General features: G+C 38.6%; 1 protein-coding gene across 4 annotated transcripts in view; it reads left to right on the forward strand.

The window, feature by feature from the left end:
* The window catches only part of Cntn1 (contactin 1), a 285,977-nt gene that overhangs the window by 199,843 nt on the left and 60,095 nt on the right, over window positions 1-26,039 (forward strand). For all 4 annotated transcript variants that reach the window (XM_076911932.1, XM_034516364.2, XM_034516363.2 and 1 more), the window contains exons 14-15: window positions 4,165-4,346; window positions 15,646-15,766. In XM_076911932.1, coding sequence (XP_076768047.1) covers window positions 4,165-4,346; window positions 15,646-15,766 — 303 coding nt within the window. The remainder of the gene's footprint in view (window positions 1-4,164; window positions 4,347-15,645; window positions 15,767-26,039) is intronic.

Genomic DNA, 26,039 nt, shown 5'->3' on the forward strand with positions numbered 1-26,039 from the left:
TTTTCTCCTAAGGTCTAAGACCTCCTAATGGGTTTCCATGGGTTTTGGAATAGGTTTATAGTAATGGGTTTGAAATGCTTTATGAGGGACCAGTCTCAAATCCAATCAGAGCAGGTGGTTACCACAACAATCATACCATAGTTGCATAAGTGGGCACATTTTACTTGACATACTGATATTATAGAACATAGGGTTTATAGCTGGGTAAGATTGTTGACGCCTCCCCCAGCCATAGATAGCATCTTACAGCAACCCGAAAGCTGGGCAGCAGGGAGAATATTTTTAGGCTCAGTTCCAGCTTCATTTCTTTACATCTTCTAACAAAGGTATGTGTTGTTTTTCAGCCATAGGTTTTACAAACTATGTATAGTGAGAAGGGGCCTGCATTATTTAAGAGTCTCTAGCACCTCTGACCAACAACTAATCAAGAGGTATCACATACCTGCCACTGTTATTTGTTTAGAAACCCATGGTTTTGGGGACTAGCATTATCCGGACAGGGAAAATTAGCTGCCTTCTAACTCTTGTGCATGCTTTTTTTTAACTCAACATTTTTATTTTTTAAGTAGTAAGTTTTGAACATGTTTTTTCACAGGTCTTTAGTTTTGATGAGTATGTCTTGCATCCTCATCTCTACTATCTTCCAACACACATCCCTAATTAGACTTTCCATTCCCTAAATTTCATCATTTGTTTTATATCACCTGTGAAATTCTATCCCCTCCCCCATACTTTTCTTTAAATGTTTATCAGCCATTTTTATTCTTTCTTTTGAGAGGTCTCTTCAAATTGATGGTCCCCTTTTGTATCAGATTGCTTCATTTTCTTGATGTATAGTTTTTTGAGTTATTTATGCCTGTTAACTATTAACTATCTGTCAGAGATATAGCCGTTTTCTCTTCATTTAATAAATGGCTTTATTTTTAATATAAAAGCGTATTAGTTTTGTGAGACTTCATTTGTCAATTGTTGGTCTTATTTTCTGTGCTCCTGTGCTACCAAAATCCTATTAGAAACTATTTTCTGTTTATATTTGTTTAGGGTTCCTTTTCTCATCCTTTTACCATAAGATATCTATCTTTGATGGGGAGGTATGTTTCTCAGAGATAAAAATGATGGATACCATTTTCTAATCCAGTCTGAAAGCTTGTGTTGCTTGACTATGGTGTTGATAAAATGGATATTCAAAAGTATTATTGAAAAATGTGTGTTGATTCTTGTCATTTTGTTAACCTTGTGATGTTTCTTTGTCTTCCTCTGCTTAACCTACCACTGTTTATCTTTCCTTGTAGCTTTGTAGACATGCTTATTTTTCTCTTCAATCTGACTTATTCCTCACCCTCCTCCATAGAAGTAGCTTGGCAATAATAGATTCTTCTAGTCTGCTTTTATTATGGAAATATTTTCCCTTTTCTTCAATAATGACCAAAACCTTAGTGGGTATAGTTGACTGGGTTGATATCTGTGGTCTTCTGAAACTTGTAGAACATCAGTCTATGTGTTTTAGGCATGTAAAAATCTTCATGGAAAAGTTGGCATAATCAGAATTGATGGACATTCCTTTATATGTAATTTTGTGTTTCTGTCTTGTATCTTTCAATATTTTTCTTCTGTTCATTTAGAGTTGTGAATATTAGATGACATGAGGAGTTTCATTTGATATTTGGGTGCTTGTTTGTTTGATTGATTGACTGATTGATTGATTGATTGACTTGTATGCTTCTTTTACTAGAGTGGTCATCTCTTTCACTGGATTTGAGAGATGTTCTTCTATGAATCTTGTAAAAATATATTCTGTTCCTTTAATCTCAATTTCTTCTCCTTCATTTAAACCAATGATTCATAGGTTTGTGCTTTTTGGCTAAAATTCTTTTCCAGAGGAGATTTAAGCAACATCTGCCCCTTCTAATATCCTAATAACAAATTGAGACATGGTTCTGCCATGGTTCTGTCTCTCTTAGAAACCAAAGAGCCTATTGGACTTCCTTGGAGAACATATGTGAGGGTTTGCTTTCACAAATGTGGGTGCTCCTTCCCCAACACACATCTGAAAAACCTTTATCTAGTAGGGGTGAGGGGCTCCCATAGACGCATAGATGAACCCTGCCTCCCTAGTCTGTCTAGTAGTCCTTGTCTGAGCCCCATGCAATTAAGGCAGATATTGATACAATAGGTGGTATGGAGCTGATAGATACTTAAGTAGTCTCATGACTCTCCTCAACCCTCTATGACAGAGGTAAACAGTAAACAAACCCAGGACAGATAATCAATTTTGCAAGAGGCATAGATGAATTCCCAAAGATGAGGACCACTTATCCCAGAGGAGTCACTCACAATAGAATTTCTTTTTAAATTTTATTGGATATTTTATTTATATTTCAGATGTAATCCCCTTTCCCCATTCCCCCCCCCACCCAGGAACCCCCATCCTATCACCCCTCCTACTGCTTCTATGAGGATATGCTGCCCCACACCTTCCCCCCCCCCACCTCCCCACCCACGATTTCCCCCACACTGGGGCATCCAGCCTTCACTGGGCCAAGGATGTCCTCACCCACCTATGTCTGACAATGTCATCCTTCCCTACATATACAGCTGGGGCCATGGGTTCCTCCCTATGTGCTCCCAGTCTGGTGGTTTAGACCTTGGGAGCTCTGGTTGGTTGGTACACTAGGACTTTTTATACTGTCCCAAAGACTTTGCTTTTTGTTTGTTTGTTTGTTTGTTTGTGGGTCTTTTAAAACTTATTTTATAAGACAAGTGAATCATAGGCAGAGTCATAGTGACCTATCCCCTGAACCTTCACCCAGCTGATACCCTGTTCTGAAAGATATCTGTACTCCCCCTGAACACCTATGCTCCTGTGTCATCCCCTTCCCCACATCCTGCATTTTTGTGTATGTAACCCCTGTGTTAAAAAGCAAAAATTATGATTTGATAATTAAAAAAAAAAGAAAAGAGAAAAAAAACCTTATTTTATTTGACTGAGTAATGCAATTTCTCTCCCTCGCCTTCAAGCTCTGATAGTCTATCTTCTTCTAGATATATTTTATTAGTGAGGCTTTCTATTGAGCTCTTTATTAAGCATATTGGAGCTTTCATTTCAAATCGTATAAGTATATATATATTCTCCAGTGTTTATATATCTGTATTGAATTATATTTTCATAAGTCCTGACTTGTTCTCATTTTATTGAACTGTTTATGTTTTATTAACTTTCATTTTAGCATTTATTTACATTTGAGCTTCTTAAACATATCAATACTTTTTTTTTTAAATTAATTATCCTGTCTTCTACATTGCTTTCATTGGGATCACTAGCTCAGGCTTAATAATTTTTTGGAGGAGGAGGCATGCTGTCTTGGATTTTGTGTTACTTTTTTTGGTTTGGTTTGGGTTGTGTTGTGTGTGTGTGTGTGTGTGTGTGTGTGTGTGTGTGTGTGTGTGCATGATGGGCCTTAGGGATCTGTAGTTAGATTGTTTGTTGTACCTTTTGGTATAAGTGTCTGGCCCATTTTTATTGAGTGGGCTTTGAGATCTGAATTTGCCAGGTTTTGGGAGAGCTGAATGATACTTAAAGTTCAATCTTAGGGCCACCCAAAACTTATGCATGATTGGGATAGCAGAGGTGGTCCTAGCTCCACTAGAGAAAATCACAGCTTCTGACTCCATCAGTGGGCAGTTCACAGAAAGAACATGCTCCTTAAAAGCCAAGGTTAGCTTACCAGAGGAGAGGGAGTGACAGCTAACAATGGGGCACAGGATCTTTCAGTTTAAGTTCCCAATTTGCAACATTGGGGTCCTGAAGGGAGGGAGGGAAGAGCTACCTTTGAAGTGAACAGGTCTTCTCCATGCATTACGTCCTTAGATTGTTGTAGGGTCTATCCATATGGAAGGATGCAGGCAGTACTATGAGATGGGCCTGCATTTAATGCAAGTCCTCACATGGTGGAATTAGCATCCCAAAGGGATGAAATTAAGGACGAGAGAAATTAAGGTTACCTTAAATCAAGCAGACACTTGGTCACAGTCCTCAAATGGCAGAGTTAGAGCTCCAAAGATGATTTTAGTTATTTTACGATACCAGATCATCCGATACCCCATGTTTTATTTTGTCTTGTGTTTTCTTTAACAGTGATTTACTTTTCTTTTAAAATCTAACAGATCCCACACGAATCATTTTGGCCCCAATCAATGCTGATATTACTGTTGGAGAAAATGCTACCATGCAGTGTGCTGCCTCTTTTGATCCTGCCTTGGATCTCACATTTGTTTGGTCCTTCAATGGCTACGTGATTGATTTTAACAAAGAAATTACAAATATTCATTACCAGAGGAATTTTATGGTATGTATCTTATATTTTATCTTATTAACATCCTAATAATCCTTATGTGTCTACACTAAAACTTCAGTGAAGAACTAGAGAAATAGCTTAGTAGATAAGGAAGCCACCAAACCTGTGGTGCTGAGTTCAATCCTCAGAATCCACATAACAGAAAGAAGGGACCAACCCCAAAAAGTTGTTCTCTACTGAAACATGTGCCGTGGTTTACACACACACACACACACACACACACAATTAATTTAAAATTCAGAAATATTTTATATAATTTTAGTTTTATAATGAGGTGATAATTATGTGAGAATCTTTTCATTTTTCTCAGGTTTTATCGTGGTACACTGAAACATATATAAAAAACTAGTGTTAAAGAGTTTGGTAGTGATATTCTTAAATATCTACTGGTCTTTAGGTTTATTTTCTCTTCCGATTATATGATTCTTGTATTGATGTGAACCCTATTAAATTTGTACTTTGGGTACCAGAAATTTCACTGTAATTTAAATGAGAGAAAACATTGAACTGACTCCAGGTTATAATCATTGTTTTGAAGTAATTTATTTCATTCATTCAGTGAATGTAATAAATCAATGAAATTCATTTGTTTTGAGGCTTGAACTAGTCTGCCTGCTTTGAAAAAGATTAAGTGGTTAATTCTAGTAAGTGGAAACTGTACATTCTACAAAACTTGTAAATTACCACAGCGATCAGCGATTAGAGAGACAGTTGGGAAGCAATACAGGGATATTGACCTTTCATGGGAGGGCGGGGGGAATGACAAGATGGTGAGACTCTCAGAGGACAGATTGGCTCTAACAATTGCTACCACTCTCCTCTCTGGAAAGGTTACTACTTAGGAACTTGTGTATCTGTTTGGCATGTGCTCTTATTTAAGATGTGTTGAGTTTGCCTGGCCTCAGTGGGAGAGGAAGTGTCTAGTCTTGCATAGACTTGAAGTACCAGGGTGGGGGCATACCCAGGTGGCCCCAACCCACTCAGAGGAGCCATGGAAGGGAGACGGGAGAAGGATTGTGTAAGGGGGTGACCAGGAGCAAGATAGTGAGTGTGATATAAGGTAAAAAAATAAAATTAAATTTAAAAAGAAAATGTGTTGAGATGGGAACTATGTCAGTAGAAAGAAGGGGCAAACGAGAGGGTGTCGGACACAGACAGAAGGGTCGTGAGGTGTAAGCAAAGTACACTGATATATATGTATAAAGTATAGCAAAATCCTTATCCAACATTTAAAATGATATAAACAACAGCAGCAACAACAACAAATGAAAATATTCTGCTCTGGTAAATAGGACTTGTACCTCAGCACTCAGGATACTAAGTCAGAAGAATCTTAGATTCTTAAGCAGGAGGCCAACCTGCTTAAGGAGGTTGTAGCTTAAGAAGGCTACATCGTGAGTCCCCATCTCAAGAAACAAAACAAAAGCAAAAAAATGGGGGTGGGGTATGGACATTAACTTCAAAATCAGCTATTAATGTACACAAATGCTTGAACCGACAGTGTGATATTTCAGAATTTTGATATCACATAAAATCTATATTAACATTTATAACTTATAACATTATACTTTAGATTATCCAGTTGCCTGCAAATAATTTGTCTAAGGTTTCTTCTTTAAGTTTAGTAAACTTTCCTTTAACCAGACAGGGACATTTCAAAATAGATGAGCAACCACAGCCTCTCAGTATTAATGTATATGCCCTTGCAGGTTCACTGTGATGTCTGTTATTTGCAATTGACTGGGACTAGCCGTAACCATAAAAATCAATTGTAATCCTGCCAATTTGGTTTCTGAGCCTAAAAAAGTAACATAATAGTCAGAAAAAATAAACTATTTCTACTTGGATCTTATAAGTCTGAAACATTTACAATTCACCTAATGTAGACTTGCCCATCGTTAGTGAAACCGGCACCACAACCTATCAATTTAATAATTCTTCTTTATATTATTAGATTTTTTTGGAGGACAAGTATCACTGTTTTTATTGATTTTAAAGAAAAGAGTAAAAGGGTCATGTTACTTACAAAAAGAAATGAAAGTTTTGAGTTCACTTAATCTTTTGGTGTCATAAATTGAATAATTTCACAACTACCATCTGGAAAACAGAGCTTCTAAAGTGTATTTAGCAGCTTTGGGGAAGTCTACATAAATAGATTTGAGGATATATATTACCGTAATTAACGTGACACTTCACATTTAGACCCTAGGTACATTTTTTAAGATAATAATTACCCTATGTTATTTGACATAAATACCCACTGCAAGAAAAATAGAGAAAAAGAATAAACTAGGAAAAAGAAAGAGAAGAGGGGCAGAGGAGACATTTTTGCCCATACAAATGTATATAAAACTATATAAAACCCTAAGGACTTCAAAAAAAAGAGAGAGAGAATAAAGAAGTGGCTGGCACTCTGAAGAAGAAAAGGTGAGTTGGAGCAGAGATGTGGAGTGAGTCCTGAGACTACACCTGCCCTCTCTGCAAAGACAGCCACAGAGGGTCAGTAAGAGGTTGGCCCCTGCTGGTCCACTGAGGAATGCTTGCAGGCCCTATATCAGGATTCTTCAACTCCAGGGTTACTCTCTACTAACAGGTAAGCCAAACCATATTTGCCAGTTAAGTATGAGACACAACTGGATCAGGTTATCAGATGTTCATTATTAGCACTTCAAAGAAAGACAGAGGAATTGAATTCTTTAAAAGAATATATAACCTCAGGATAAGAATAGATACTGTCAAGTAAGCCATCAAAGTAAATATCTCCTGAACCTACGAAAGTTCAGGAAAGGTTTTGTGTTGTGTTTCTTTTCCAACAAAACATCAGGATTCAAACTCAATACTAAATGACATTTAAGTGAAGGCATCAGAAATGTTTAAACAATCTCTCAAAGACAGTTCTTGTGTCTAGCCCCGGCTTCGGTGTTTGTTGGAACAAGTCTTTTCCACCTGAAGCTTAGAGAGTGAAAACATGGTAGCAGTGGTGACATCAGTGGGCGGGGGGGGGATGGGGACTGGGGGGGAAGGGGTGCAGGTGGCTGAGTATCTGTTGCTCAAAATTGCATAGAAAAGAATGTCTCTTTGTCTGTGTTGCTTAAATGACTTGACAGTTTTTTCAATTCTCGATGGCATTTTATACAGGGACAGTATTGATTGGTTTACAACTATCTGCTGCACCTGTGCTATACACTAAAGCAAATGAAACACTGGAAAAGATGTATACAAACTCAAAAAAAAAAAAAAAATCAGAGACACTCAGAGTTTAAAATTCTTCCTCTGCCATTATCATCATGTTTTGGTAATTATTACTGCCAGATATTATTCATCATTACTAAAAATAATGTAGATATAAACTTTAATTTTATTACGTGAGTTTTCATTTCCAATTTAGTTGAAAAAATTAAATCATTTAAAATTCAAGCATGGTTTGATTTCAGCTTGCTGTTATCAGTTTTGACCACTAAATGGCAGCCTTGCATAAAGTTTCAAGATTCATAGCCTGGACTAACTTAAGCAGAAACCTTTATGAAGCAGAAGGAATGCATCTCTTTCTATTCCCCGATGCCCTGTGGGAGGATGTGCACTGCTAGATTTCTACAGTTCTTTTCTCTGCAGAGTCCATGGAAGAAAGTAACAAGGCATTACTGTGCACTTCTTTTGAGCATTTATGTTGTCACTGAAATAGAACAAAGCAAAACAAACGACTAATGTCCTCTTGTTAATGGCCCTTCTATACCTAACATTTGTTACTTATTTCCTCATTTACTTATTTAAAACTCACTGAATATTATGCTTTGTCTGATAATGGCTAGTAAACTTTTCATTTGTGCTTTAACAAAACTCATGTATAGATAAAATATTAACAAATTAGCAGTTTAATACAGTAATAGATTAAAGCCATTTATCTGCATTATTTTGTTCTGTTAAGGTGTGATGGCAAATAATTATATATTTTCTGTGTCCAGTTATAAAATTACCACTATTTAAATTTTCTATTTTAGCTTACTTTCTGAGAGTAAACATACAACTAAAATTAATTTTAATTATAATTTATGTCATAACACTTCTTTTTCTAGAAAAATCTTGAGATTATATATATATACGTATACATATACACACACACACACACACAGAGAGAGAGAGAGAGAGAGAGAGAGAGAGAGAGAGAGAGAGAGAGACTCTAAGAATTTATATATGTTTCATTTTATCCTTCACTCATGGCGGCAAACAAATGGGCAAAGTATTTTTAATTGCTGCATAACTTTATAAAATTCTATTTTGTGTGTGTATGTATGTATATATGTATGTTTGTGAGTGTTGAAACACACATGCTCTGGCACACATATGGAGCTCAGAAGACAGCATTCAGGAGTTAGTCTGACCATCCACATTAAAATAGGGTCTCTTATGGCAGGGTCTCTTTTTGTTTTCTCTGATGCACTGCCTACTTCAGGCTAGCTGGCCACCCAGCTTCTGTTCAGTTCTTTGTCTGTCTACTGTATCACTGAAGGATACTTAAAGCACAAATGCCCGCCACTGCATCTGGCTCTTTTTGGTGGGTTCTAGGGAACAAAGTAGGGTCATCAGGCTTGAGTGACTAGCGTCTTTACTCATTGAATCAACTCCCTGGCCCATACCTGCCTAATTTTGACAACTACCTCCAACCATTTCCCTTCACTCGTTTGACAGAGTACTCACCGTCTCAGTAGCTATCTTGATTAAGCACAAGGACTGTGCTCATCTTCCTGATTTCTTTACTACAATGTTGAAAGTTCAGTCTAGGAAAAAGTCACTACAGGTTTGCTAAAAATTCAGAGAAGCCATCTGAGTCCCTCTGTCGCTCTGTCCTACAGCAGCTGACACTAGGTCATCTTTCACCTTTATTCCTATGAACCCCCTGTCTAAGTAAGCATCATCTTCCCACCTTAAAAACGCTATTTTCTTGTTTTCGAAACCAATTTTTTCACAAGACTTTTATGAGGACAATGGAATGCTTTGGAAGTGCTTGATAAAGAACAGAGTAACTGTCATTGACTATTTTTGATAAATGTTATAATAGAGCAATTGTGTCCCACTAAAATTCTATAGATTTTTTTTTCCTCCTTTCTGTTAACAGATCTCATCTTTGAAATTTAAATCACTGATCGGTTTACCAGATACCAAGTTTGAGATGAAATATTCTAGGTATTTCATTTCTAATGGCAATGGAAAGGTGCTTCTGTCATTTAGTCAGTTTGGGATTAAATGCCTTCCTTGTACTCGACATTCTACTTGTAGCAATATCCAGTGAAGTAGATGCTAATGTGGATGTCTTAATTTCAGAGGTAGGGAAACCGAAGATTAGACAAAATGCAGGTGTGAGGATGTGTATTGCCTGTATTTTTGCAAGTGCGAGGATGTCGTTGGCTGTCAGTGTGTCTGTAGGTGCAAGGATGTGCATTGGCTGTGTGTTTGCAGGGGTATATTGGATTTGCACTTGCAGGTGTGTATTGGCTGTGTGTTTGCATGACTGTGTTTGCAGGTGTGAGGATATATTGTTGGCAGGTGTGAAGATGTGCATGGACCATGTGTTTGCAGGTGTGTACTGGCTGTGCGTTTGCAAGTGTGAAGATGTTATTGGCAGGTGTGAGGATGTACATGGACTGTGTGTGCATTGGGTGTGTGTTTGCAGGTGAGAAGATATGCATGGACCATGTGTTTGCAGGTGTGTACTGGCTGTATGCTTGCAGGTGTGCAGTTGTGCACTGACTGTTTTGCAGGTGTGAGGATGTTGTTGGCTGTCAGTGTCCTCACACCTGTGAGGATGTCTATTGGTTGTGATTATCACACAATACCATTAGAAAAACAGACTTCTCTCTCTAAGGCGGTTTTCTTTTTCTTTAAAAATAAAACTATAAATTTTATGACTAGGTTATTTAAAAGTGTTTGGATTTTGAGGAACAACTTTTTAATTAAAAATGACACATATTATTGATTGATCCTGAGCAAGAATTTCACTACAAGACAATCAAAAAAGAGAACAGAAAGAGAATTAAAGTCAAGTAAAAATGTAGATGTCTTTATTGATTTTAATGTCACTGGCTCTCTTTTTTTTTTTTTTCCTGTTGAATAAGTAAGTGACGGTTTCCCAAAGTCATTTAGAAACAGAGTGGAGTAAACAAATGGGGTTTGAAAATCATCCTGAGAAACTTAAAGAATTAAGTTACAGCAGAAGGAACCAGAGTAGAAGGTCAGTGCATTTAGATCAAAGACAGAATTGGAGATTTGAACCCTGGGTTCATGGGTTCACATCTGGGCAAGCATGATGCACATAGTCCCCTCAAAGTCATACTCCACCGGCTGTGAGCTGCATGTAACTGCTGGTTTTCCTTATTTCTTTTTATTTTTCCTGGCAGCAAACAAGTAGAAAGGAAAATGTGCTTTACAGTTCATCTGGCTTCTTTAAGACACTGAAGTCACAAAGTAGAGAATGCACCAGCCCAGGTTGCTGCTTAGCAAGTCACACTAGTCAAGTCCTTAAATGTTTGTTGATGAGAGTGCTAGTCAATGAAATTAAACACACACAGCAAATGGCCTTTGTTCTTTTCTCTATGTTGTGGGAGTGTCTATGTGCGAAGGGGATTGCCTGTGGTATGGCTACATGTGTTCATGTATGTGCATGCATGGAGAGTCCAGAGATCAACTTTAGATGTTTTTCCTCAGACAATATACACCATTTTTATTTAATATTTTTAAGACACTTGTTCTCTCACTAACCAAGAACCCGGTGCCTATTGCCGAGGCTGGCTGGGCAAAAAGCTCCAGTGCAGGGTTCAGGTGTATTCCACTATGTTTGTCATGTTTACTTTCTGGATTCTGAGAACACACACACACATACACACACACATACACACACACACACACAGAGAGAGAGAGAGAGAGAGAGAGAGAGAGAGAGAGAGAGAGAGAGAGAGAGAGAATTTTAGCAGAATCACTTTTTCTAAGCAAATATAACAACAGTATACCAAGATACAGTAAATAGTGAAGCTGCTCTTATGAAAATGGTGTGTGTGTGTGTGTGTGTGTGTGTGTGTGTCTGTCTGTGTGTCTTTCTGTCTGTCTGTCTGTGCATGATGTGTGTTTGCAGGTTACTGAATGCCAAAGAGATTTCCCTCATTCCTTCCCACAGAGATCCTGAGAATTCTAAGGTTAATGGGAACCAATGGAAACCACACAAATTAAGTCATATCCACGTTTTCCTTCAACTCTAAAACAAACCTGCAGGGTTCAAAGTGTTGGTGTAGTGTTCCTTATTCAAAATGCTTAGCAGGGACCTCAAACAAAATTCTCATTGTGTGTTTTCTTTAAAAAATGGACCAATTGGTCAAAAATGAATTCCGCAGTCAGCAGACTATTTTGTGTCAACATTTCCAGGCAACCCCTGAATGGTCTCTTTAGTAATTACAGCTTCCGTTACGTATCTGAGGTTTTAAACGTTTGATGACGACATGCCTTACTCAGTGTTTTAAAATTCAAAAATTCAGACTCAGCTAATTAAAATGAGGCATTATTAAAATCAATATCAATTTAAATAGATAATATTAGAGAACTAGTGCCAGTTGTATGTGTGAAAATATAGTTTCTAAGAGTCAAGGTGCTGTTGTCAAGAACCTTTAAGGTGCCAAGTGGTACCTGACACTATGATGTCAGTATTCTCAGTGTGCAGAGCTAGACAGAGTGACACTGGACAGAAAGAGGGTCAGCGGGCACTACTAAATGATGAGATGAGAGATACAGTGAAGAGTTCATGGCATGACCATCAATTGGTGTGTACGATTTTTGCCACTTCAATGTGTTTTAAACGTAAAAAGGAAAGCCACTTAATATAATCAAATATGAAGGAAGCTAGATCCAGTTATCACATATGAAAGGATTGCCTCGGAATTGGTTACAAATTGTATCTTTCATGGGGTCCCAGTTCACAGTGTGTGTGTGTGTGTGTGTGTGTGTGTGTGTGTGTGTGTGTGAGTGTGCATGCAAAGCCTTTCAGCAGCTTTAGAGGCACCCCACAGCTCGCACTGAACTCCTGCTGTTAGAGGAGCCTGTGGCTGCTGAGGCTGCCCAGGATGTGCCTGCTGCTAATAGAGAAGCCATGGAGGGCTGTTAACAAGAGAGGCTGCCTATTATGTCCCTGCTGTTGTTAGAGGAGCCTGTGGCTGCCGTTAGCATGAGAGGAGGCTGCCTATGTTTCTGCTGTAGTTGTTGTCTAGCAAGGCAAGAGCAAAACCCAAAAATGTCTTGCTTCATGTATAGCAAACTTGTTAGACATATTTAATAATTTCTGTTTGCATTTACCAAACATGCTTTAAATGGCACCCCTTTCTCCTCTCTTCAATTTTAAAAGAACAAAGCAGGCTTGCGTTCACCAGTTCACCATGTTGCTTGTTTGCTTCCTTATGAGTCAATTCGTCCTTACAGTTTAGTAATATTTTAACTTTTATTTAATGCAGTCAAGTTTATGGCAGTCAGCGTACAACGGAGGAGAAAGCAAGGAGTGGGCATTTTTAGGTTGAAAGGCTTCTGACTTAAACTTGGGATACTTCAAAGTGGTCAACCACACATGCATGCTGGATATCCCTGAGCTTTGCCAGGACATTTCCAGGATGTGATTCAACTCTCTTCATCTGAAGGGAAGAATTTTGTGATTCAGCCAAGCTGTGGCTTTCAGTGAAAATAAGTGAACATTCGTATCTAATTTGTGGCGAGAATGTGCTGAGGTCCATGATCTTCGGTTGCTTTGTAAGCGATCTGCCAACCACCGAGAACCACAGCTTCTCCTGAGGATGGAAAGCCTTAGCTGCCTTGGTAAAACGTCAAAAAGTATTTTATACATACACACTCCCCTAGAAAGGATGTGTGTATTTCTGTTTTCCTGATGCGGAGTTTTAGCAGCATGCTTTCACCTGATATGCAGCAACAGGGCTGTATGTTGACATCCTTAAAATTCCTATAGAATCCTGTCAATGCCTAATCAGGCTCAATATTTAAAACAGAGCTGATTCTAAATTGGCTTAAACGAAAGCTTTTACAAGGTTTGGGGGTGCCAAAGTGATCAGAGTGTTGTATGAAATTCTCAAAAAAATTAATAGAATATTATTATTCTTTTGAAAGATGTAGAATTTTTTCAAAGATCTAGTGGATATGACTTCGGCAAATAGTTTGGGACATTTCGTGGTTTTTTATTTTAATTATTTGTAATGATATGAAGAGAAGGATCACAATTCTCAGGAGAGTTAAATAAATGCCTTTATGTGTGGTGATGTTTCTCACACAGGGAATTTCAGAGCAGAGGACAGCTTCTCATTAAAGAAAAAGATTATCAGTAACTGCTCACCAAGACTGACGAATACCCAGGGCCAGGTGCTATGTCCTTTATGCGAACATATGAGTATTCTATTCCAAGCAATAAACCAATCTGGTCAGACTTTGTAGCTCTGACTTTCCACCTCATCAGCCAAGGCTACAAATCCAACAGTTTGAAGATGAATGCGGCAGAGAATGCAGCGTGTGGTAGAACCTACGGCTGAGTAGAACATGCACTCCACATGTGCCAAACATTAAAAAGAGATAACGCAACATTTCACATACCCAATGCTTACATGGGAGTCTCAGCCCAGGCCATGGATCACCCTATAATGAAACTAAATGTGTACAATTAGAATGGGAAATAACGATTTGTGTCTAATAGAAAAATCAAAGATCCATTTAAAACTTGAATTTCCCAAACTTTTCTGCTAAGAATGTATTTTATAATAATGAGAAAGAGCTATGAGAAGCTCTCACTTGCATTAAAACGGGGTGACCCCATTCAGCATGCTTGGGTACTCAAAGTCTGACATCCATTGCCGATAAGGTACACATAATGAGACCTTGCTAAGAAGCTTCTACCAGGAAAGAGTGGGTGAGGCATTTCCTGTCTCTATATATTTGCAAAGCCTAGTATGGTACACAATAGGTATTCATTAAATGTTGTGTGTTCTTAGAAACTGACATCATATCTTTTTGCCACTAGCAAAACTCATATAGATATATGTATATATATACATATATACATATATACATATATACATATATACATATATACATATATACATATATACATATATACATATATACATATATACATATATACATATATACATATATACATATATACATATATATACATATATACATATATACATATATACACATATACACATATACACATATACACATATACACATATACACATATACACATATACACATATACACATATACACACAGCCTTGTATAGTTTATGACTTGCTGGCAAGTTACTTTTCAGTGAAATGACCATCTGTCTTAATATTTCTGTAAGCTTTTAGCATCTTTGTAAGATGAACTGTGGAATATCCTGAATTTGGTCAATTTGTTTAGCTTTGCAAAACTTAATTAGCAGTTCTCAGCCATGAAACATTTATTTCCTCATATTGATAGCACTCAGATTTTTAGACACTAACATTTTTCTTTAAAAGAAGCAAGTAACATATGGATTGAATAGGTTATATTTAGAAATATGAATACATACATATACATATGCATGCAAGAACAATTAGTGACAAAACAAAGAGGTCATGGATTTGAAGGAGAGTGTCTAGGGGTACATGAAAGGAAAAAGGAGGGGAAGTATTACATTTACATTATAATATTAATAATAAAAAATAAAAATGGTACCAATAAGCTAGCTCCATCCTTGGCTTTCCCTCGGTGCTGTTTTTTGACAGATTGAATGCCAAAGATAGCAGAGCCAAGAAGGCCTGTAGTTCAGTTTCTTTAGTTTTCAGTTGAAAAGCTAAGGCTAGAGCAGAAACAGAACAAAGACGTGCCCTTTGAAGATCTATCAGAGATGCTTCCTCCTCCTCCTCCTTTTCCTCCTCCTCCTCCTCTTCCTCCTCCTCCTCTTCTCCCTCTCCCTCTTTTTTGTTTTTTTTTATTATTATTATTTTATTTATTTATATCCCAAATATTGCCCCTTCCTAGTCCCCCCTCCCAGAGCTTTTCCCCCATCCTCTCTTCACTTTGCCTCTGAGAAGGTGGTCTTCCACCAGTATTCCTCCTTCCTAGGACATCATGTCTCTACACGATTAAGTGCATCCTCTCCCACTGAGGCCAGAAAAGGCAGTCCTCTGCTTCCAGACACTTCTAAATAGGGGAAAGCATTGTATCTCCATATCCTAAATGCTGTGTGGTTAATGGAGCCCCAACTGAACAGTTGCTGGTTTTGTTCCTAGCTCGACGCCAATGGGGAACTGCTCATCAGAAATGCACAGCTGAAACACGCAGGCCGGTACACGTGCACAGCGCAGACAATCGTGGACAATTCTTCAGCTTCAGCGGACCTTGTCGTACGAGGTAAGAGTTGCCAACAATTCAAATGAAAAGAAACCCGAAGGTATTTGAAAATTGTAATTTGACCAGTCTTCTGGTAACTCTGGATATCCACATTTTCTTCTGTTTATAGTTCAGTTCCATCCTGCAGATACATTTTTGGCTTCCTCCCCACAGCTCGGGATGGCTTATGCCAGAGGAGTAGTAAAAGCACTAATTCTGTTTGTGTCACTGACTACGTCATTTTTTTTTCTAAAGTTATACCACAAGCCTCTTACTGATTGTGTTTAAAGCTAACCATTCGCCAAGCTTCTCATTTCCTTCTAATGCTTCAGTGTGTGGTATAGTACAATAACCTTCTTAGTTTATTTAGGGAAAAAAAAGTGTTGGGCATTACGTACCTTAACCGCAAATGTGGTATGTTTGTCTTGATTGTCTTAGAGTTAGAATGTGGGTCGATGTGTTACTGTGTTGCTGCTCACTACTTACTTCTACTACTTCTTTCGCTGGCATAGGTGATGTAATTGAGAATGTGGTGCGTTTTGCGTTATGCGCATATGGCAATGCAGTCTCTTGGTCCTTCTGCTGAGTCACAGGATGGCTTAAAAAGAGAGATAACTGCAGCCATTCAGTCACAGGTTTCGCAGCCTGTGCAAGGGAGACATTCCTCATAGCTCAGTTCCAAAGACATTTATGGATCGGCTGTAGACTCTTCCTTGTAATGTCTTCATATTTCTCGTAACCGACTCCACATATCCAGCAACTCACAAAATACTGTAGTAATCCCCGATGGATTCGTTGATTCCGTCTTCCTTTACTGTTCCCTCTAAACCATTTGTTGCCAGAATTTGACCATCCTTCAAATCCTGCTCAAGTATCAAATAGTTTAGGTTTCTCTGACTGGCCACGTATGAGCTCTTCTCTGAACCGTTAAGATGTCTACCTGTGCTTAGATGCATTATTCTCTATAATAAAATGTCTATTTTATTTTTATGATAATATTTTTTGAAAATGAGACAAATACTTAGTAAATAAAATACTTAGGGCTTGTTAGATTCAATGTCTTTTTCAGATCCGCATAAAAGTGATTCCCTCCCAGTCTTACCCCCACCTGAATTCCCCTCTAGAACAATGAAAGCACAGACCAAACTCCTGCCCAACATGAGGCAATGCTGAAACCCCTCAGTCTCCTGAAGCAAGGGTCTGGATGAAATCTCTTTATCCAAATGAACCACTCCATTAATTCCACAGACTAGCTACTGCAAATTTATAAAGAATACCCCATGTCCACGTAATCGTAATTGAACAGATCTTCATGTGGGTTCACCTTTTCCATTCAGAGTTATTGTTATTTGGGACACTGACTACCATCACAAACTTTCAGAGAAAGAAACAAATTTACTTTCCTTCCTACCAAGACACTAGCTACAAGTCCATTTTCAGCAGAACACTCAATAAGGATGTGATTAAGATTGCCTATGTATTAGAAGAATAAGAATTAATGTTACCTAAGGGTTCGTGTTACAAGGCATGGACACCAGTGTCCCAGTGTCTTTGGGATCATGATAAGCTCATTGTGGTGATGGTTAGCATATACAATGGAAGGTGTTTTATGTACTCATGCTTAGTAATTATTAATCACCCATCCTGTATGTTTTTAAATACCCAAGACTAATAAAAAAAGAGGCTATAATATGTAATATATGGACACTTAAAACAGAAACGCTTTTCTGTAGAAATTTTGAGTTCTAGGAAGAAATGTGGCTGGCAAGAGTCTAGCAAGTGCACTCGGGAGATGCATGGTACAGAACCTAGGGCTCTGACAGTGACCAGATGCCACGTAGGGAAATGAATGGTACTGGTTACTCCATGAAAGCTGCTCAGTCACAGTCATTCCAGTAACATAAAGGCATGTTATGTATATACCAAGGAGTAGACAAAGTTCTTCCCAGCTTATGTACATCACAGGGTACACACCGTACACCTTCTAAACTTTCCATATATTTCAGTTAGGGAATGGAGTGATAAACAGTTCCCTACATTGTGTCTGATCATGCTGCTGAACTTCTTATTTATTCACCCATCTAACTGTACATTGCTGCATCTATGTATGGTGACATTGCACATGAATAATAGCTTGTGAGATTTAAGAGAGGGTAATTGCAATTCATACCCAGGTAGGCAGGATGGGAAACACAGATGCACTGCCATTAGACATAATGAACATTGTGAGGAGGAAGCTCTCTCCTCTGAGGAAAAAAAAAAAAACAGAAAAGTTTTGTTAAGACAGAGATTAGTATGTGAACTATTATTCTATTATTTTGTATCAGAAGACTGGGGGAAAAGTACAACTATCCATATGTAAATAAGAATGTGGGTCTTTTTCTCTCTCCCTTTCTCTACACCCCTAGTGTGTGTGTGTGTGTGTGTGTGTGTGTGTGTGTGTGTGTGTGTGTGTATTAGAGTACAGCCTGAGATGTTCTTTGTCAGGAACCGTCTGCCTTGCTTTTTAAGACAGTGTTTCTCACTGGCTTGGGAATCACTACTTAGCTTAGGCTGGTTAGTTAAGGAGACCCAAGGATGTACCTGTCTCCGTCTCCTCATTTCTGAGATTTTTAACTGTGTTTTTGTACTCCTGGATGTTTACACAGGTTTTGGGAATTCAGTTCAGTCTTCATGCTTGTGCAGCAAGTACTTTACAAAGTGTGCTCTCTCTATAGTCCAAGAATGTATTTTTTTTTTTACCCTGTGTTACCTCAAAGGACATGAATACAGAACAAAGAGTGTTGATGCCCCACAGCTTGTGCACATTTATGTGTGTGTGCATTTGTGTGCATTGACAATTACAATGATATAATGGATGTATGCATGAAGCTTCATGAAAGTACTATGTATCAAATAATATAACATGCCTTTCATTTGTATTTTAAATTAATTTTAGAATTAAATTTAAATACCTTTATATGAGTCTGTTTATCATTGCCATATAGCAATACCTGAACTAGGATTGTGTACAAAGAAAGGAGGTTTATATAGATGATAGTTTATGAGGTTGCAAGCATGAGAGTATTACTGGCTCAGCTCTCCTGAACAGTCCAAGACTCACATAACATGGAAAGACACACACACAAACACAACATCCCACTCATGAGCATATGTACCTCCTAGCACGAGACTAACATCCAAGCAAATGGAAAGCAGCACCCTCAAGGACTTAATGCCTCACACCAAGCTCCATTTTGTAAAGATTCTACCACAGGAAACCAGACTTTCTACACATAAAGCCTCAGGGACCCACACAGACTATATCCCAAACCATAGCAGCCTCCAAACCAACAATACAGGTAAATGTGACATTGGAACTACTTCATGGAACAACCTGCTCAGAGAAAACTGCTCTGCCGAATGTTGGTTAGGCCTGAGGGATAAGGAGAACAGCAGTACTGTTGACTGACAACTCATGAAAATGGCACCAGTATTTAGGTATGAGACATCATCTTTTATAAAACCAGGGCTGCTATAAAAACTATAGCACTTGAACGTAGTTAAACACCAATTCTGTATAAAGTTGCTGGAAGAAGAAACCAGAAAATCATTGTATAGCATCTGATCCACATACTCTGCACAGCGAGAAATCGCGGATCATACAGACCTACAGTTTTCACTCTGTACACATTGTTGTTGCCTTCACTATTAGTACTGTCTTTCTATATTGTAAATGTCAATGATAAAGTTTATATGGGATAGCAATGATCTTCACAAGTGGCTTTGTGCTTCAAATAGTATGGAGACTTGGAAGTTGAATACACAAAATTCATTCTGTAGATAAAGTTTGACAACAAGAAGAGGTTACTCTCTAAGATAGTCTTCTACTCAGCTTACTCATGATGACAACAAAGTGATAAATAAAATAGGAAATTATGTAAAACAGACAGACCAAAGAACCAAGGAAGCATGTGGTAAGAAGAGAGTCAAGAGGAAGGAACAAAAAAAACAAAACAACTCGAACTCAAAGTATAATGATTAAAACAGAAGTAAAAATAGGTAGAAATGATGACATTATTCAAAGTCAAAATAGATCTAAGCAATAAACTATAAAAATTCAGAGTACTGACTGCTCTTCCAGAAGTCCTGAATTCAATTCCCAACAACCACATGGTGGCTCACAACCATCTGTAATAGGATCCTATGCCCTCTTATGTTGTGTCTCAAGACAGTGACAGCATACTCACACATATACAATAAACAAATAAATATATTTTTAAAAATTCAGTAGTTAGGAGGGAGAGGAAACTTCTTTAAGTGTGAAAACAAAATTGTTGACAATAAAAATTCAATAAATGATTGAGAGCACCTCAGCAACTGATGGGGGATGGATTAGGAAGGTGGGGATCACATCTGATAAGGTCATATTTCAGCAGAAAGAATCAAAAGTAAGTCATTAAAATGATAAAGACATTGAATATGTAAAGGATGCTGTAGTATGCATCTCTGGGCTTAGCCACTTGGGGAACTGAAGGAGGAGGATGACATTAACTGAGAATTTGATACCAGCCTTTCAAATATTGCTAGACCAAAACTCAAAAAAATTTACAAAAGACATTGAGGATATACTGGGAAATTCTTATTTTTCAAAGGAAATAACATGGGAAATTTTTAAACAAAACAGGAGAAAAACACATTCCAAGATATGGACAGGTTTGGACAGGATCCTTTACGTTTATTGTCTCACTTGTTTCTTAACTATTTGCATCTATTGTATTGCTAGTTCCTCAACCTAGAACTGACTTTAATACTTGCCTGGAATTAAAATGGTACAAAAACAGATTGAGAAAAAAATAAAAATTAAAAATAATAAAAAGAATTAAAAACAAAAACTTAAAGACAAATAAAACACCAGAAAAACAAGGAATAAATGCAGGGTTATACAAATAACACACACACACACACACACACACAAACAACCAACAACAACAACAACAAAAAACTAAAAAATACCAGTATAAAGAATCTTTAGTAAAAAGATACAACAGTACATGACCAGTAGGTTATGTAACAGCAATAATAACAAGATGACTGGGGATGCTAGCCTGCAAGATGGCCTCCAGTGACCCTTGTTTCCTGGCTCATCAACCTGAATGTGACCTCTGTCATGTTTGCTTACTCTGTGTCAGCAGAAGTGGTGTTTCAGGCTCAGTGGTAAATCACACCCACACATCAGTGCAGCTGCTCTGCTGCCACTCTGGGGGCTGCAAGTTTCCATATCAGAAGCAGATGTCAGCTGCCTCTGGAGACATCCACAAGATGAGGAAATGCACTTCCCCAGTGCCCCCGTGCTGATTTACTAGTAATTGAAGTGAGACATCTAGGGCATATGACTGTTGATGGCATCTTGATTGTAACATTCAACTACCAAGAGAAACTGATCAAGGACCGTTCTGCTCTGACATTCAAGAATGATTCGCCTACCAACACTGCATGAGAAAGGAATGCTTCTTGTCTTTAAGCTACTGGACTTTGGGATAATTTGTTATGCATCAGTAAAGGGCTAGTTCAACAATGGAGGAGAAAAATAACCATCTATTATGTACTTGTCTACACAAAGAGAAAAAAAAAACTATGTCAAGACAAGTAGAAAGAGTTCATTGTCTATGAAACCAACTGATCCACTATGAAGCTGCACAAATGTAAACAGGCATCTGACTAATGAGAACATATAAAAATTATAAATACGCAGCTATGCAGAAGAAAGAGACTCAGAGAACACAGATGTGCTCACCACATGGTTCGGCCACTACACTAGAGGTGCTTATCCCATAGTCAAAAAATGAGTATGCATATAGTATATGCATATATTATGAAAAAATCAACAGTATCAATAATTAAATGCACAGATGCATAGAAGTATGTATACAGATGTTCACATCACCCTCATTTATAATACTAAAACCTGGAAACAACCTAAACAGCCTTCCGTAGTTGAATGGTTAAGGAAATGCAATGCAGTACAATTCAACTATAGACATGTGGTGACTGGATTCATCTTAAAGGAGTTGTACTGATTATTTAGCATCCTTAAAATGAATATACTAATGCTTTCACGAGGCAGGTAACTGAGAGTGACAGGTGGCACTGGTTTTGGGAGTGCAACATCAGCTGCCTTATGGCCAAGCTACTCCACATTTTGACGAGGGGAGTGATCACCTGAGCACATAGGAAGCAAAACTGAACAGAATGAAACAAGTGCACTGAGAAGCACACAGACCATGTGAGGCCACATCCTCTGAGTGAGGCCCAGGGGTTGTATCAATGTCAGTTTTCAGTTGTAGCATTGTATATTAATTTTATGATCTGTCATCCTGGTGGGTGAGTGAAGGATATACAACTTTCTTATTTTTCATAGTTTCTTGTGAATCTATTTTTTTAAATTTTTTATTTGATATTTTGTTTATTTACATTCAACTGTTATCTCCTTCACAGTTTCCCCTCAAAAAAACTCCCTATCCCATCCCCTCTCCCCCCTGCTTCTATGAGAGTGCTCCCCCACCTACCCCCCCTCACTGCCCTAGCCTTCCCCTATGCTGAGGTATCCAGCCTCCATAAGACCAAGGGTTTTCCCTCCCATTGATGCCAGATAAGGCTATCCTCTGCTACATATGCATCTGGAGCCATGGCTCCCTCCATGTGTACTCTTTGGTTGGTGATTTAGTCCCTGGGAGCACTGGGGACGGGGAGGTCTGGTTCATTGATATTATTGTTCTTCCTATAAGGTTGCATAACCCTTCAGCTCCTTCAGTCCTTCTCCTAATTCCTCCAGTAGGTTCCCCATGCTTGGTTAGCTGCAAGCATCCTCATCTGTATTGGTAAGGCTCTGGTTGAGCCTACCAGGAGACAGCTATACCAGACTACTGTCAGCAGGCACTTCTTGGCATCAGTAATAGTGTCTGGGTTTGGTGACTGCATATGGGATGGAACCCCAGGTAGAGCAATCTCTGGATGGCCTTTCTTTCAGTCTCTGCTCCACTTTTTGTCCCTGTATTTCCTTTAGACAGGAGCAATTTGAGGTTAATATTTTTGAGCTAGGTGGGTGGTTCCATCCTTCAAACGGGGACCATGCCTAACCTCTGGATAATTATCTCATAACAAAAATGTTAAATCATTGGACCCAAGATACCAAGAACTATACTAGAAATGAATAGAGTGTACACAGCAATCCCTGAGGTGATAGCCACTAAACTGCCTTCTAAAAGGGTAGATCTGGTCAACCTCACACATGGCAAATGTGGGGTGTGGCTTGCAGTTTGGGGAGCAGAATTGAGGAATTACTCAAGTCTCTGTCCCTGCTCTACAGTTCTTCTTCTCCTGCCAACCTTGCACTTCCCAGTATCTTCTAAATATTAAATACATGCTTATATAAACTATGGAATGGACTGGATTCATAGCATTCTGAGGCACTGAGATACTAAAACGACCTGGTGGGCCAAGTCTGTATATGAAACAATCCACCAAGACAACTGTGTGTTGGATGGTTTTGTCCTAGCAAATTCATGGTAGTTACTTTGCCAATATCAGATTGTTCATCAAGTGTGTGTGTGTGGTAATTTGAAACACATATTTCAAAAAGATAATATTGGCCTTTTACTCCAGTTTGTCAAATGAAACACAAGCAGACTTCATTCAATGGGCACTTGAACAGTTGCTGGTGATGTTGGAAGAACTCCAAAGCTGTGTGCTTTGCCCTGGAAATCAGGAGGCAGGGTACAAGAAAATAACTGGAATACACTCGAAAGGCCGACTGCTCTGACCTACAACAGTGTAGTTTTATTTAAATATTGTCATACTAAATAAAATTAGCTTTAAAAATGTTATTACAGAGCCACTCAACCTAAGAGTGCCTCAGTGACAAGGAAACCAACCAAACAATCAAACAAAACAGAAGTAAGAAAAACAAATGAAAGAGAAAGATGAGTGAATCTCTCAGCTGGAACACAAATATAAATGTCAAGATGATTCTAGAAAATCATAGTGTTCCTGGTATAATAACACTAAAATTGTTTCTAGAATATCTCACTGAAAGTTGTTATGAAAAAGATGTTGACACGAATTAGAAACAATACAGTGTCAGTGAGAGAAACAACTTGTGAATCAACCCTAAAGCAGAGGTGTGGGGTGTATCCTTACACAGCTTGGGTCCAGGAACCCTGATTAAGGAGCAGAGAGAGAAATGAAGAAAGGACAAATGCTTGTAGAGAAAGGAGCTGAACTGGGTGGTCTGGGGTCTACAATGAAAAAGCTATAGCAGGTTGGAAGCTCAACATCTCAGTTACATAAAGTTGCACAGACAGGTAGAGTTATTGCATATGGCAGAACAGGGAGGTGGAGCTAGCTGATTTCAGTAGGAGCAGCCTCTGTTCAGGAGTAGTATATCCATACAATGAATGCTATAGTAGATATCTTTGTACACACTGTTATAGTTATACTACATTAGATGCCTGTCATCATAACAGAAACAACTTAGAAGCAGGAGAACCTATTCCTGTTCCCGATCTCACATATTTCAGTCTAGGATCAGTTGGGTTTATTGTCCTACCTGCTGCAAAGCAGAATACCACCCCAGGGAACATGAAGGATCCTGCACACGTCATGGCAAGTAGGAGCAAAGAGACACTGGGCTGAGGCCCCCACGCCTCTCAAGGTCTGTCCCTATAACTTAACTACCTTACGCTAGGCTCTGCTTCCAAAGGGTCCCATTTACCACCTCCAATAGCATCAGAACTTGGTGACAAGGCCCTGAAGAAACTAAGCTAGAAACCTGTGGGGCATTTCAGGTTGCTTCATTAAGTGAGTGAATGGGGTTTGTGAGCCATCCCTGTGGATAGCTTGAAAGCATTGAGGGGATCAGTAAATCCAGTCTTATTTGTTATTAGTTTCTTTTCCCCTTACTGCAACAAAAATACCTAATAAAAGCAACATTGAAAGGGTGTAGGTATTTTGGTTCACAGTTCCAGGGTAGTCTATCATGGTGGGACCACCATATCATCAAGCATAGAAGGCACAGTGGCAGGAGCATGAGGCCATGCAGTGTCACCGTGTGTCCACAGCCAGGAAGACAAGAGTAATGAATGCTGGTGCCCAGCTCCTTATAGAACCATGGGATGGTGCTGCCTTCAGTTAAGGTGGACCTTCTCACCTCAATCGCCTAATCTAGATAAAGCCTCTCAGACAATCCTAGAAGTTTTGTCATTCTAGGTCTTGTCAACTTGGCCACCAAAATAAAACATGATGATTAACACTCATTAGCAATAAGTCACCAATTTTTGTGTTATTTGGGATTTTAAATGGAAAAATTATCAACCTTGTATATCAATGAAGGCGACGGTGCTCAAAATCTTTTAAAGTTTGTGGAATTCTTTGAGCTAAATCAAAGATCAAATGGCTGTGGTCTTTGGCATAAATATTCAATTGTATTATAGATTGAGTCACAACTGATTTATCATTATTATTAAATAGGCAAGTATAGATTTATACTAAAATTATTATTAAGGCATTGCAGGCTAAAATTAATTCAAAGGAACTTCTAAATCAGTTTAAATCATCAGAAAGTTATGAAGAATGGGCACAGGATTTTCATGTAACACATATGTCCAATGAGGAGTGCAGGTATAAATGCAATTTCATACTCATGTATGCACATGCAGGCAGAGAAAGAGAGGGGAGGGGATAGAGAGAGAGAGAGAGAGAGAGAGAGAGAGAGAGAGAGAGAGAGAGAGAGAGAGAGAGAGAATGGGTACTAGACAAGAGATAAACATGCAGAGGCAACAGGGTCAGTGTCTAGATAGCCAGAGTGAAACCAAGGAGGTAGCTTGGCGAGTATTTGGGGCAGAAAAATACACATTCACCTCGGATACTTGGACGGCAGCCTACGGTTTCCACTTGCTTTGGCCAAGGAAGTCTTGCCACAGAGACAGAATGAAGGTTCTGTCTCACTAGTCTTGCAGGACTGAGACAGCAAAATGGTCCTTGCTGCCCACACTGGCTGGAAGGAAGACCAGCTAGGCGCCATTCTGAAGCATTTTGACCCAGCTCCACACTAAACCGCAGCTACACTAGTTATTAATAGTGAAGCTGGCCCAGGAATTAAGCATTTCCCTTTCTTCAGAGAATCAACCAATTCAGGGCAGGGAAGTGGTACTAAGACCAGCTCCTCCCCACAGCAGTTCCTCCTAACACTAAACTTTGAAATGAGTGTGAATCTGGTCAGAATTACTATGGGATGGAGAAATGCCTGCTTATATAA

The sequence above is a fragment of the Arvicanthis niloticus genome, chromosome 13 (assembly GCF_011762505.2).
Source record: "Arvicanthis niloticus isolate mArvNil1 chromosome 13, mArvNil1.pat.X, whole genome shotgun sequence".
Classification (NCBI taxonomy): Eukaryota; Metazoa; Chordata; class Mammalia; order Rodentia; family Muridae; genus Arvicanthis; species Arvicanthis niloticus.